This window comes from Notolepis coatsorum (genome assembly GCF_963971535.1).
Source record: "Notolepis coatsorum genome assembly, chromosome: 14".
Classification (NCBI taxonomy): Eukaryota; Metazoa; Chordata; class Actinopteri; order Aulopiformes; family Paralepididae; genus Notolepis; species Notolepis coatsorum.
Window position 1 is genome coordinate 1,195,364 of NC_140178.1, and position 15,425 is coordinate 1,210,788.

The window sequence follows — 15,425 nt, forward strand, 5'->3', positions numbered from 1 at the left end:
AAGGATTATGCAGGTATATTCAGACGGATATGCATATATATATATATATATATGCAGTAAATATTAGGGCTGTACCGAATGTATTTTTTTTAACATTCGAAGCTTCTATTGAGGTATTTGAACGAAGCTTCGAATGTCTGTCATCATAATCTATTTTATAGTTTTTTATTTTAAATTAAAAAAAAATGTTATCCTCAAACTAAATCCTCAATTTGAATAAAGTGCTTAATCTGATAACATTTGTATTATTTTTTTATTATTATCAGTTTCGTCAACATAAATAATCCAATCAGGGCACGGTTGGTACGAAGGTGATGGTGACGTCTTGATGGAGCGCCGAGCGGATGCAGACAGGCTACATCATTTATGATACATGTTTTATTTAACTTTTTATGATGAGTCATATACTATAATAGTATAATACTATAATATTAGTGTAGCCCAATCTTTATCTGCAACTGTGAAGAAAAACCCCATTGGTTTAAACAGAATGAATAGACACGTAAAAAAAAATGATATTATTATATTCTTTTATAAAAAATTTAAAATTCGAATGTTGATTTAGAATTTGAATGTCATCATTATGAACGAAGCTTCGAACTATTCGGTACAGCCCTAGTAAATATAAATATATAAATGTATATATATACATAGAAATCCAATCTCATTATGCTACTTTACAGATGCCTTCTAGAACGTCCACGCAGCTTTAACCCTGTGTGTTCCTCCATAGGGTTGGGCATCGTTTGGATTTGAACGGTTCCGGTTCCGATTATCCACTTAGGGTGCTTTCACACCAGAGCTGTTTGGTCCGGACTATTGGACCAGAATTCGGTAGTCCGCTTTTTTGGGGTGGTGTGAATGCGCAGTCGAACTCTAGTGCGGACCAAACACGCAAACTCTGGTCCGCCAAAAAACATAGGTCTCGGTTCACTTCATCGGACCAAACGCGGACCAAATATAGGAAGTCACCTGATAAACTGTGCATCTTGGGTAGAAGGAAGAAAAAAACACTGCGGCTTATTATTATTATTATTATTATTATTATTATTATTATTACCGCAGCGCGCGGCATTCACTGCAAAACAAGCACACTGTAAACATGTCTCGTGGACAGACTTGGGCGAATGATGAAGTGAAAGCCCTGATCGATGTATGGGCAGAAGACCAAATAAAACCGCTGCTTGTGGCACTCACAAAAACAACGAGGTGTACAAGTTGTTTAGCGAGAGGATGGCGGTAATGGGTTATAATCGAACGATGGATCAATGCCACACTCTTCTACTATCACGCTTCTTGCGGCTGTTTGTTTTTTTGCGGATTTCACTTCCTGAAGGGGAGGGATTTCCACTCTCCATTGTGTCCAATAGACGAGCTCCCTTTTCGACCGCGTGACATTGTTCAGATAGTTCGTTGCGCCTGACAAATTGCTGTGTGAATGCAGACGAACCAAATGATGAATGCAACAATGTTGCAACTTCACCACCAGAACCGCACCGAGTCCACCAGAACTATATGTGAAAGCGCCCTTAGATTCCTGTTCTAAACTATTCTCGATTCCGATTCTTTGAGGTGCAGGTCAAAACAGGTCACAGCTTATTTCGCAGGAGATTTACATTTTTTTTTTTTTAAATCTTAGTCAGTTAACTTGATACAGTTTAATTTGGTTGCTGTACTGTAACTAGGGTATTAATTAACAAAGTAATTTTTTTTATTTTTTTTACTCGAAATTAAGAATCGAAATGCAAATATGTTACTTCGGGTTCCAGAACCGGAAGTTAGGAACCGGTTCCTTTTTTTTTTTTGATCCACTTTTTCTCCCATTTTTCTATTTTTTCTCCCATCCCAATTTCGTATCATCCAATTCAACCCTCCCCTGTCACGGACGCTGTTTCTTGCCTCCCACAAGCCGGCTGCAATGTGGACTAAGTCATACATAGCACAAGTCCCCTCCGGTACTTGAGGTAACAGCAGTCGCATCTTTTCACCTGCGCAGCTCGATCTCTCAGTGGCGAGGAGTAACGCGTGGGAGGCTCACGCTGCCCCCGACACTTCCTGATTCTGGAACCGGTTCCTATTAGAACCGGTTCTCGGTGCCCAACCCTGTTCCTCCAGCTCTAACAGCCTGGTGTCTCTGTGTTCCAGCTTTAACCCTGTTCCTCCAGCTCTAACAGCGTGGTGTCTCTGTGTTCCAGCTGGAGAAGGTGCTCCAACAGGGTTAGGGTTAGGGTTAACCCTGTGTTCCTCCAGCTCTAACGGCCTGGTGTCTGTGTGTTCCAGCTGGAGAAGGTGCTCCAACAGGGTTAGGGTTAGGGTTAACCCTGTGTTCCTCCAGCTCTAACGGCCTGGTGTCTGTGTGTTCCAGCTGGAGAAGGTGCTCCAACAGGGGGACATTGGGGAGTGCTGTGAGCCCTACATGGTGATGAAGGAGTCGGACTCCTCCAAGGTCAGTGTTCAGGAGACGAGCCGGACCGCCTCGCTACTCTGTCTGGCTGCTCAGCCTTTCTCAACTGTTTCTGACTAGTTGTCTAGTTGTCTAGTGGATTAGTTGTCTAGTTGACTAGTTGTCTAGTTGTCTAGTGGACTAGTTGTCTAGTTGTCTAGTTGACTAGTTGTCTAGTGGACTAGTTGTCTAGTTGACTAGTTGTCTAGTTGACTAGGTGTCTAGTTGACTAGTTGTCTAGTTGACTAGTTGTCTAGTTGACTAGATGTCTAGTTGACTAGTTGTCTAGTTGACTAGTTGTCTAGTTGACTAGATGTCTAGGTGTCTAGTTGACTAGTTGTCTAGTTGACTAGTTGTCTAGTTGACTAGTTGTCTAGGTGTCTAGTTGTCTAGTTGTCTAGTTGACTAGTTGTCTAGTTGTCTAGTTGACTAGTTGTCTAGTTGTCTAGTTGACTAGTTGTCTAGTTGACTAGTTGTCTAGTTGACTAGTTGTCTAGGTGTCTAGTTGTCTAGTTGTCTAGGTGTCTAGTTGTCTAGTTGTCTAGTTGTCTAGTTGTCTAGTTGTCTAGTTGACTAGTTGTCTAGTTGACTAGTTGACTAGTTGTCTAGGTGTCTAGTTGTCTAGTTGTCTAGTTGTCTAGGTGTCTAGTTGTCTAGTTGACTAGTTGTCTAGTTGTCTAGTTGACTAGTTGACTAGTTGTCTAGTTGACTTCTCTCTCTCCGCAGTACCTGGTCACATGTTCTCTCTCTCTCTCTCTCTCCGCAGCACCTGATCACATGTTCTCTCTCTCTCTCTCTCTCTCTCTCTCTCTCTCTCTCTCTCTCTCTCTCTCTCTCTCTCTCTCTCTCTCTCTCTCTCTCTCTCTCTCCGCAGCACAAGGAGAAGCTGGAGAAGCTGCGCTCCCAGGCCGAGGCGTCCTGCACTCGTCTGGGTCGGTTCCGCATGCCGTTCGCCTGGACCGCCATCCACCTCCTGAACATCGTCAGCAGCGTGGGCGGCCTGGACCGCTCCGACCCGGACTCCGACTCCGGTACCGCTCACTCCTCCTCCCGCTGTCCCTGTGGCCACCGCACACCGGCGCCACCAGGTGGTGAAAATATAAAAAATAAAACTTGTGATATATATGTGATTTATACGTGGTGGTCTCCCCACAGAGCGGAAGGGTCACGGCACCTGGAACGACAGGAAGAAGAAGGGCTTCGAGAGGATGAGCGTGGGCGAGGACATGTGCAACTTCGCCACCTTCCGTCCGGCCACCCTGACCGTCACCAACTTCTTCAAGCAGGTGGGTCCGAGCGCCGGGCGGGTGACCCCTACTAGGGTTAGGGTTAGGGTGACCCCTACTAGGGTTAGGGTTAGGGTGACCCCTACTAGGGTTAGGGTTAGGGTGACCCCTACTAGGGTTAGGGTTAGGGTGACCCCTACTAGGGCCGGGCAGGGCGGGTGACCCCTACTAGGGCTGGGCACCGGGCGGGTGACCCCTACTAGGGCTGGGCAGGGCGGGTGACCCCTACTAGGGCTGGGCAGGGCGGGTGACCCCTACTAGGGCCGGGCAGGGCGGGTGACCCCTACTAGGGCCGGGCACCGGGCGGGTGACCCCTACTAGGGCCGGGCAGGGCGGGTGACCCCTACTAGGGCTGGGCAGGGCGGGTGACCCCTACTAGGGCCGGGCACCGGGCGGGTGACCCCTACTAGGGCCGGGCAGGGCGGGTGACCCCTACTAGGGCTGGGCAGGGCGGGTGACCCCTACTAGGGCCGGGCACCGGGCGGGTGACCCCTACTAGGGCCGGGCAGGGCGGGTGACCCCTACTAGGGCCGGGCAGGGCGGGTGACCCCTACTAGGGCCGGGCACCGGGCGGGTGACCCCTACTAGGGCTGGGCAGGGCGGGTGACCCCTACTAGGGCTGGGCACCGGGCGGGTGACCCCTACTAGGGCTGGGCAGGGCGGGTGACCCCTACTAGGGCTGGGCAGGGCGGGTGACCCCTACTAGGGCTGGGCAGGGCGGGTGACCCCTACTAGGGCTGGGCAGGGCGGGTGACCCCTACTAGGGCTGGGCACCGGGCGGGTGACCCCTACTAGGGCTGGGCAGGGCGGGTGACCCCTACTAGGGCTGGGCAGGGTGGGTGACCCCTACTAGGGCTGGGCAGGGTGGGTGACCCCTACTAGGGCTGGGCAGGGTGGGTGACCCCTACTAGGGCTGGGCAGGGTGGGTGACCCCTACTAGGGCTGGGCATGGCGGGTGACCCCTACTGAGAGGGGGGTGTGTCTGAGCGCCAGGCGGGTGCCTCCTACTGGTCTCTGAGAGGGGGGAGTGTCTGAGTGCCAGGCGGGTGCCTCCTACTGGTCCCTCTGAGAGGGGGGTGTGTCCTACTGGTCCCTCTGAGAGGGGGGTGTGTCTGAGCGCCAGGCGGGTGCCTCCTACTGGTCCCTCTGAGAGGGGGGTGTGTCTGAGCGCCAGGCGGGTGCCTCCTACTGGTCCCTCTGAGAGGGGGGAGTGTCTGAGCGCCAGGCGGGTGCCTCCTACTGGTCCCTCTGAGAGGGGGGTGTGTCCTACTGGTCCCTGAGGCTGCTGAGGTCACGACCCCGTATCACTGCTGTTTGTGTTTGACTGTTGGTTATGTATGTGTGGAGGCGTGGCCTGTTGGTTATGTATGTGTGGAGGCGTGGCCTGTTGGTTATGTATGTGTGGAGGCGTGGTCTGTGTTTGTCTGTTGGTTATGTATGTGTGGAGGCGTGGTCTGTTGGTTATGTATGTGTGGAGGCGTGGCCTGTTGGTTATGTATGTGTGGAGGCGTGGTCTGTTGGTTATGTATGTGTGGAGGCGTGGTCTGTGTTTGACTGTTGGTTATGTATGTGTGGAGGCGTGGTCTGTTGGTTATGTATGTGTGGAGGCGTGGCCTGTTGGTTATGTATGTGTGGAGGCGTGGTCTGTTGGTTATGTATGTGTGGAGGCGTGGTCTGTGTTTGACTGTTGGTTATGTATGTGTGGAGGCGTGGCCTGTTGGTTATGTATGTGTGGAGGCGTGGCCTGTTGGTTATGTATGTGTGGAGGCGTGGCCTGTTGGTTATGTATGTGTGGAGGCGTGGCCTGTTGGTTATGTATGTGTGGAGGCGTGGCCTGTTGGTTATGTATGTGTGGAGGCGTGGCCTGTTGGTTATGTATGTGTGGAGGCGTGGTCTGTTGGTTATGTATGTGTGGAGGCGTGGTCTGTTGGTTATGTATGTGTGGAGGCGTGGCCTGTGTTTGTCTGTTGGTTATGTATGTGTGGAGGCGTGGCCTGTGTTTGTCTGTTGGTTATGTATGTGTGGAGGCGTGGCCTGTGTTTGTCTGTTGGTTATGTATGTGTGGAGGCGTGGTCTGTTTGTTGGTTATGTATGTGTGGAGGCGTGGTCTGTTTGTTGGTTATGTATGTGTGGAGGCGTGGTTTAAAATGTAACCCCCCCCCCTGCCAGATATCTGATTACCCCGTGTGTGTGTGTCTGTGTCTGTGTCTGTGTGACGTGTGTGTGTGTGTGTGTCTGTGTCTGTGTCTGTCTGTCTGTGTCTGTGTGTGTGTCTGTGTGTGTGTGTGTGTGTGTGTGTGTGTGTGTGTGTGTGTGTGTGTCTGTGTCTGTGTGTGTGTGTGTGTGTGTGTGTGTGTGTAGGAGGGCGACAGGCTGAGTGATGAAGACCTCTATAAGTTCCTGGCAGACATGCGCAGACCGTCCTCTGTCCTTCGTCGGCTGAGGCCCGTCACAGGTGAGCATGACGCATACAGTACACAGGGGTGGACGGTATGGTCTAAAATTTATATCACGGTATAATTTGAAGCATAGACGGTAACGGTATATATCACGGTATCAGTGTTTCCGTTAGAATAATTTTTTTTGCCTAATAGGCAGGCTATATAAAGAATGACATCCTCAAGGCATGTAGATTTATAATATTTTAACTTAAAACTAGGCTACTTTTGCGTATAAAGTCATTATATTCCAAATAAAATAAGTCCCGAGTCGAGACTCCTGCTCCCATTGCAAACAGCGGGGCTGGATGCTGGATTTTGCTAGAAGCATATGCAGCTGCAGAGCCGCAGAGCCAGGGGCGCTTTCAGGTCTGGTCACAGGCCCGCTCAACAGCGCCCCCCCACCCAACTGAATTGGAGTATTGCACTGTGCAATACTCCAATTCAGCCATTGGCAATTCAGCCGTTGGGTGGGGGGGCGCTGTTGAGCGGGCCTGTGACCAGACCTGAAAGCGCCCCTGGCTCTGCGGCTCTGCAGCTGCATGCTATTAGCAAATCCACTGCTGCAGCCGTCCTCCCGCTGCAGCCGTCGTTATCAGAACACTACACGCATATCGTAATGTTTACAGCAAACTGTAGTTGATCACCAGGTATGTTTTATTAACGTAGAATAATTCATATAAGAAAAACGATAGGGAAATCTCTTACCTTTCTCCACTGGTTAAAAATGCCAGGAACTGAAATTGAAACTTGCTGTGCGCCGCGGTGATATGTGTTTATTATGAAATGACAATTGCGTGTTGACACGCCCACTGCGCGAAGCCTCCTAAATAACTTTTTCCAGTTTGCACATATCTATTATCTATGACTAATTCTATCTATTTTTAGGGGCAAATGCGATTGAAATAGTCGCGCTGTGGTTACATGACGTCATTGCTATTTTAGAGCTGCTCTACCGGTTACACAGTATAGTCAAAATCCATACCGTACAGCAAATTCATACCGTTTATACCGTATACCGTTTATACCGTCCACCCCTAGTACACACTATATACAGTACACACTATACAGTACACACTATACAAAGTCTCAAAGTTACTACGGTATGTGTATATGTGACCGTGTTGCGACATAACCGTGTTTAGGTTTTGCGCTTTTGACAGCAAAACTAGTGGCTTAAACTTATTGAAAGGAGGTTCTTCTTTGGCGATGCAATAGGCCACATTCATTTTCATCTTCACTTCACAGAGTCTTTCGTTTCGATTGTTTGCTAGGAATTATGGGATTTGGTGTTGGATGTATGGACTCTACGCAGAGACGGGGACATGGTCTTTAATCGCACGATAGACTACAACTACCGAGTAGAATAGCGGGGCGCAGGCCCATCGATTCACTTCACACGCAAAACAGGCTGTGTTTATATGGTGTTTTATATAAGTGAGGCTGAACATTTGTGTTTATAACGAGGATGTGTTTATTTATAGGGCTGTTTCCCCGAAGCCTGTTTTTGGCATTCGAACCACGCTAGGGATTTTCGAACGGATGTTCGAACCTTAGTTTTTAATCGTGCAATAAATGTGCTCCTAAATAATTGTTCTGGTTCAGTACCGTCGAGTCTGGACTTTAGGCACATTTACGCATATAAATGTAGCGCATATTGCTGCGGTTATTAAGAGTAGTAGTACCTACTCACTGGTCACGGGAGTCTTCAATAACGTTTGGATGGTAATCCATTTTGTGAATCCATTTGTTGAAACTACATCTTTGTTGGCCGACGGCTCCTTGCTATCTTAACGTTAAAAGCTAAAGGGCTGCGCTCTGCTTAATTAACGTGAATAACATACCTGTGTAACGTTAAGCAACTTGTGTCCCGCTGGGAAAGTTCAGCATCACTGCCTGCACTTGGTTTAATCCAAACGTCCATTCGGAAACGTTGTATTATGAAAATAAGACGGGTGAGTGTGAGTCACTCAACTCTCTCTGTTTTGTGTGTGTCTGCCCCCCCCCCCCCCCCCCCCCCCAGCCCAGCTGAAGATAGACATCTCCCCCGCCCCCGACACGCCCCACTACTGCCTGTCTCCGGAGCTGCTGCACGTCAAGCCCTACCCCGACCTGCGCGTGCGCCCCACCAAGGACGTGCTGGAGTTCCCCGCACGCTACGTGTACACGCCCCACACCACCTACAGGTCAGTACACGGTACTACAGGTCAGTGCACACCCCACATACCACCTACAGGTCAGTACACGGTACTACAGGTCAGTACACGCCCCACACACCACCTACAGGTCAGTGCACGGTACTACAGGTCAGTACACACCCCACACACCACCTACAGGTCAGTACACGGTACTACAGGTCAGTGCACGCCCCACACCACCTACAGGTCAGTACACGGTACTACAGGTCAGTACACGCCCCACACACCACCTACAGGTCAGTACACGGTACTACAGGTCAGTACACGCCCCACACACCACCTACAGGTCAGTACACGGTACTACAGGTCAGTACACGCCCCACACCACCTACAGGTCAGTACACGGTACTACAGGCCAGTACACGCCCCACACACCACCTACAGGCCAGTACACGGTACTACAGGCCAGTACACGCCCCACACACCACCTACAGGTCAGTACACGGTACTACAGGTCAGTACACGCCCCACACCACCTACAGGTCAGTACACGGTACTACAGGCCAGTACACGCCCCACACACCACCTACAGGTCAGTACACGGTACTACAGGCCAGTACACGCCCCACACCACCTACAGGTCAGTACACGGTACTACAGGCCAGTACACGCCCCACACCACCTACAGGTCAGTACACGGTACTACAGGTCAGTACACGCCCCACACCACCTACAGGTCAGTACACGGTACTACAGGTCAGTACACGGTACTACAGGTCAGCACCACACACACTAGTCTAGACGCTACGTCACGGCGAGCTCCGCAGAGGGACAGACGATTCGAAACCGCAGATTTCGTGAGAGTAACGTTGTCTGATTTATGCGGCGTTAATAAGCCTAAATTAATGCTAAATTGCCGTGATATTGAGAGATGTTAAATGACTAGGCCCCGAATGTCCGGAGGGAATTACATTTTCCGGCATTTGTCATAAAAGCGGCCTAGCGTGAATCCCTGGTATGTACAACACGCCCCCCCCACACACACGCATGTAGTCATAAACACATGAAAGACCCACTGTCCTAGTTTAATTATTTAATTTAATTTCAGACCCTTTCAGACTCAAAAGGCAACTGAGATAGTTGATGATAATAAACATTTAACTTCATTAGCTGAAATATAAAAAAAATCATTAAGTCTGCTATAACCATGCTCCCTTTCTCTCTGTGTGTGTGTGTGTGTGTGTGTGTGTGTGTGTGTGTGTGTGTGTGTGTGTGTGTGTGTGTGTGTGTGTGTGTGTGTGTGTGTGTGTGTGTGTGTGTGTGTGTGTGTGTGTGTGTGTGTGTGTGTGTGTGTGTGTGTGTGTGTGTGTGTGTGTGTGTGTGCGTGTGTGTGTGTGCGTGTCCCAGACCAGATGAGGTCAGAGGAGTTTGATAGTATTTACTGAGGATGGCCAGATAATGTTGATATTGCAACATAAAAAATATAATACATAATAAATGTATACATGATCATGCAACAATTGTTGGAGGAACGGTTTGGGAGAGAGAGGTAGGAAGGGCTTTTAGTTTGTGTGTTATTTCAAGTTTCTTTAATAGGGTGTGAACATTTGAAAGCTCGATATATCAAAACGTGGCACTTTACAGTGAACAGGAGGTCTATTTGTATTCAAAACAATAGATTGTTTTACACTTAAATGTCTGGAAGAGCTTAAAAAATGAAATGTCAATCTCCTTTTTGAGTTGATCTAAATGTGTTAAATGGGCATATGATATTGTCTCTTATTACATGGCGTTTTAACATTCGCCGAAATGCTTGATTGTGATTGGTCAATAGCGCTCGGCAGAGGTCCGTTATTACTCGATAACGGACCTCTGCCGAGCAATAATGACCGCTGTTCGCAGCTGAGCAATCAAGCCCACTGACACACACTGCATCAGTGCAATCAGACACAGGCTGCATGATGATGTCAGAGGCTGCACGATGATGTCAGAGGCAGAGGCTGCACGATGATGTCAGAGGCTGCACGATGATGTCAGAGGCTGCACGATGATGTCAGAGGCTGGATGATCATGTCACACAGTGCTTCTCACTGCCACAGCTGGATGCAGACGTTGTGGAAACAGTCATGAAGAGTTCATGGAGCTTTACTCTGTGAGATAAAACAAGAACATGGTCATCTGTAGTTTAGACACTCTGTAGTTTAGACACCACTCTGTAGTTTAGACAGCATGATGACCTCACTCTGTAGTTTAGACAGCATGATGACCTCACTCTGTAGTTTAGACACTCTGTAGTTTAGACACTCTGTAGTTTAGACAGCATGATGACCTCACTCTGTAGTTTAGACAGCATGATGACCTCACTCTGTAGTTTAGACAGCATGATGACCTCACTCTGTAGTTTAGACACTCTGTAGTTTAGACACTCTGTAGTTTAGACACCACTCTGTAGTTTAGACACTCTGTAGTTTAGACACTCTGTAGTTTAGACAGCATGATGACCTCACTCTGTAGTTTAGACACTCTGTAGTTTAGACAGCATGATGACCTCACTCTGTAGTTTAGACAGCATGATGACCTCACTCTGTAGTTTAGACACTCTGTAGTTTAGACACTCTGTAGTTTAGACTCTGTAGTTTAGACACTCTGTAGTTTAGACACTCTGTAGTTTAGACAGCATGATGACCTCACTCTGTAGTTTAGACAGCATGATGACCTCACTCTGTAGTTTAGACACTCTGTAGTTTAGACAGTATGATGACCTCACTCTGTAGTTTAGACAGCATGATGACCTCACTCTGTAGTTTAGACACTCTGTAGTTTAGACACTCTGTAGTTTAGACAGCATGATGACCTCACTCTGTAGTTTAGACACTGTAGTTTTTTTTTTACACTGAAATTCTAATTCGAACTTGTCTGCAACGAATTTCAAATTCAAAAAGTGACACTAAAGTGACAGCCCTAATAGAGACACACTCAGACTCACCTGGAGCTGCGTGATGCTGTCGGGGGAGGAGTCACGGAGCTGCGTGATGCTGTCGGGGGAGGAGTCACGGAGCTGCGTCTCCAGCCGGGTCACCTGGGTCCTCAGCTCCGCCTCTTCCTGCTCCACGAGCACCAGCTTGTCCCGAGTCACCCGGACCTCCGTCTGCAGAGCGGCCGTCTGGACCTGCGGACAGAACCCATGTTACTGACCAGACACTCTATATCAGTGATGGCTGTTTACTGCAGAGTGGAGGGACTGGGAGACCCATGTTACTGACCAGACACTCTATATCAGTGATGGCTGTTTACTGCAGAGTGGAGGGACTGGGAGACCCATGTTACTGACCAGACACTATATATCAGTGATGACTGTTTACTGCAGAGTGGAGGGACTGGGAGACCCATGTTACTGACCAGACACTCTGTATCAGTGATGACTGTTTACTGCAGAGTGGAGGGACTGGGAGACCCATGTTACTGACCAGACACTATATATCAGTGATGACTGTTTACTGCAGAGTGGAGGGACTGGGAGACCCATGTTACTGACCAGACACTCTATATCAGTGATGACTGTTTACTGCAGAGTGGAGGGACTGGGAGACCCATGTTACTGACCAGACACTCTATATCAGTGATGGCTGTTTACTGCAGAGTGGAGGGACTGGGAGACCCATGTTACTGACCAGACACTGTATATCAGTGATGACTGTTTACTGCAGAATGGAGGGACTGGGAGACCCATGTTACTGACCAGACACTCTATATCAGTGATGACTGTTTACTGCAGAGTGGAGGGACTGGGAGACCCATGTTACTGACCAGACACTCTATATCAGTGATGGCTGTTTACTGCAGAGTGGAGGGACTGGGAGACCCATGTTACTGACCAGACACTGTATATCAGTGATGACTGTTTACTGCAGAGTGGAGGGACTGGGAGACCCATGTTACTGACCAGACACTCTATATCAGTGATGACTGTTTACTGCAGAGTGGAGGGACTGAGAGACCCATGTTACTGACCAGACACTCTGTATCAGTGATGGCTGTTTACTGCAGAGTGGAGGGACTGGGAGACCCATGTTACTGACCAGACACTCTGTATCAGTGATGGCTGTTTACTGCAGAGTGGAGGGACTGGGAGACCCATGTTACTGACCAGACACTCTATATCAGTGATGACTGTTTACTGCAGAGTGGAGGGACTGGGAGACCCATGTTACTGACCAGACACTCTATATCAGTGATGACTGTTTACTGCAGAGTGGAGGGACTGAGAGACCCATGTTACTGACCAGACACTCTATATCAGTGATGACTGTTTACTGCAGAGTGGAGGGACTGAGAGACCCATGTTACTGACCAGACACTATATCAGTGATGACTGTTTACTGCAGAGTGGAGGGACTGAGAGACCCATGTTACTGACCAGACACTCTATATCAGTGATGACTGTTTACTGCAGAGTGGAGGGACTGGGAGACCCATGTTACTGACCAGACACTCTATATCAGTGATGGCTGTTTACTGCAGAGTGGAGGGACTGGGAGACCCATGTTACTGACCAGACACTCTATATCAGTGATGACTGTTTACTGCAGAGTGGAGGGACTGAGAGACCCATGTTACTGACCAGACACTCTATATCAGTGATGACTGTTTACTGCAGAGCAGGAGGGACTGGGAGACCCATGTTACTGACCAGACACTATATATCAGTGATGACTGTTTACTGCAGAGCAGGAGGGACTGGGAGACCCATGTTACTGACCAGACACTCTGTATCAGTGATGACTGTTTACTGCAGAGTGGAGGGACTGAGAGACCCATGTTACTGACCAGACACTCTGTATCAGTGATGACTGTTTACTGCAGAGTGGAGGGACTGAGAGACCCATGTTACTGACCAGACACTATATCAGTGATGTCTGTTTACTGCAGAGTGGAGGGACTGAGAGACCCATGTTACTGACCAGACACTCTGTATCAGTGATGACTGTTTACTGCAGAGTGGAGGGACTGAGAGACCCGTGTTACTGACCAGACACTCTGTATCAGTGATGACTGTTTACTGCAGAGTGGAGGGACTGAGAGACCCATGTTACTGACCAGACACTCTGTATCAGTGATGACTGTTTACTGCAGAGTGGAGGGACTGGGAGACCCATGTTACTGACCAGACACTCTATATCAGTGATGGCTGTTTACTGCAGAGTGGAGGGACTGGGAGACCCATGTTACTGACCAGACACTCTGTATCAGTGATGACTGTTTACTGCAGAGTGGAGGGACTGAGAGACCCATGTTACTGACCAGACACTCTATATCAGTGATGACTGTTTACTGCAGAGCGGAGGGACTGGGAGACCCATGTTACTGACCAGACACTCTATATCAGTGATGACTGTTTACTGCAGAGTGGAGGGACTGGGAGACCCATGTTACTGACCAGACACTATATCAGTGATGACTGTTTACTGCAGAGTGGAGGGACTGAGAGACCCATGTTACTGACCAGACACTCTATATCAGTGATGACTGTTTACTGCAGAGTGGAGGGACTGGGAGACCCATGTTACTGACCAGACACTCTATATCAGTGATGACTGTTTACTGCAGAGTGGAGGGACTGGGAGACCCATGTTACTGACCAGACACTCTGTATCAGTGATGACTGTTTACTGCAGAGTGGAGGGACTGGGAGACCCATGTTACTGACCAGACACTCTATATCAGTGATGACTGTTTACTGCAGAGTGGAGGGACTGAGAGACCCATGTTACTGACCAGACACTCTATATCAGTGATGACTGTTTACTGCAGAGTGGAGGGACTGAGAGACCCATGTTACTGACCAGACACTCTATATCAGTGATGACTGTTTACTGCAGAGTGGAGGGACTGGGAGACCCATGTTACTGACCAGACACTCTGTATCAGTGATGGCTGTTTACTGCAGAGTGGAGGGACTGGGAGACCCATGTTACTGACCAGACACTCTGTATCAGTGATGACTGTTTACTGCAGAGCGGAGGGACTGGGAGACCCATGTTACTGACCAGACACTCTGTATCAGTGATGACTGTTTACTGCAGAGTGGAGGGACTGGGAGACCCATGTTACTGACCAGACACTCTGTATCAGTGATGACTGTTTACTGCAGAGTGGAGGGACTGGGAGACCCATGTTACTGACCAGACACACTATATCAGTGATGACTGTTTACTGCAGAGTGGAGGGACTGGGAGACCCATGTTACTGACCAGACACTCTGTATCAGTGATGACTGTTTACTGCAGAGTGGAGGGACTGAGAGACCCATGTTACTGACCAGACACTCTGTATCAGTGATGACTGTTTACTGCAGAGTGGAGGGACTGAGAGACCCATGTTACTGACCAGACACTATATCAGTGATGTCTGTTTACTGCAGAGTGGAGGGACTGAGAGACCCATGTTACTGACCAGACACTCTGTATCAGTGATGACTGTTTACTGCAGAGTGGAGGGACTGAGAGACCCGTGTTACTGACCAGACACTCTGTATCAGTGATGACTGTTTACTGCAGAGTGGAGGGACTGAGAGACCCATGTTACTGACCAGACACTCTGTATCAGTGATGACTGTTTACTGCAGAGTGGAGGGACTGGGAGACCCATGTTACTGACCAGACACTCTATATCAGTGATGGCTGTTTACTGCAGAGTGGAGGGACTGGGAGACCCATGTTACTGACCAGACACTCTGTATCAGTGATGACTGTTTACTGCAGAGTGGAGGGACTGAGAGACCCATGTTACTGACCAGACACTCTATATCAGTGATGACTGTTTACTGCAGAGCGGAGGGACTGGGAGACCCATGTTACTGACCAGACACTCTGTATCAGTGATGACTGTTTACTGCAGAGTGGAGGGACTGGGAGACCCATGTTACTGACCAGACACTCTGTATCAGTGATGACTGTTTACTGCAGAGTGGAGGGACTGAGAGACCCATGTTACTGACCAGACACTATATCAGTGATGTCTGTTTACTGCAGAGTGGAGGGACTGAGAGACCCATGTTACTGACCAGACACTCTGTATCAGTGATGACTGTTTACTGCAGAGTGGAGGGACTGAGAGACCC

At 48.8% G+C, this 15,425-nt stretch overlaps 1 protein-coding gene across 1 annotated transcript in view; it reads left to right on the forward strand.

Annotated features, from left to right (window-relative positions):
• Window positions 1–15,425, forward strand: part of dock6 (dedicator of cytokinesis 6) — a 141,104-nt gene that overhangs the window by 29,030 nt on the left and 96,649 nt on the right. Inside the window, 5 exon segments of the mRNA XM_084328304.1 lie at window positions 2,366–2,446; window positions 3,318–3,474; window positions 3,599–3,729; window positions 6,091–6,184; window positions 8,191–8,353. Of these exon segments, the coding sequence (XP_084184430.1) occupies window positions 2,366–2,446; window positions 3,318–3,474; window positions 3,599–3,729; window positions 6,091–6,184; window positions 8,191–8,353 (626 nt within the window).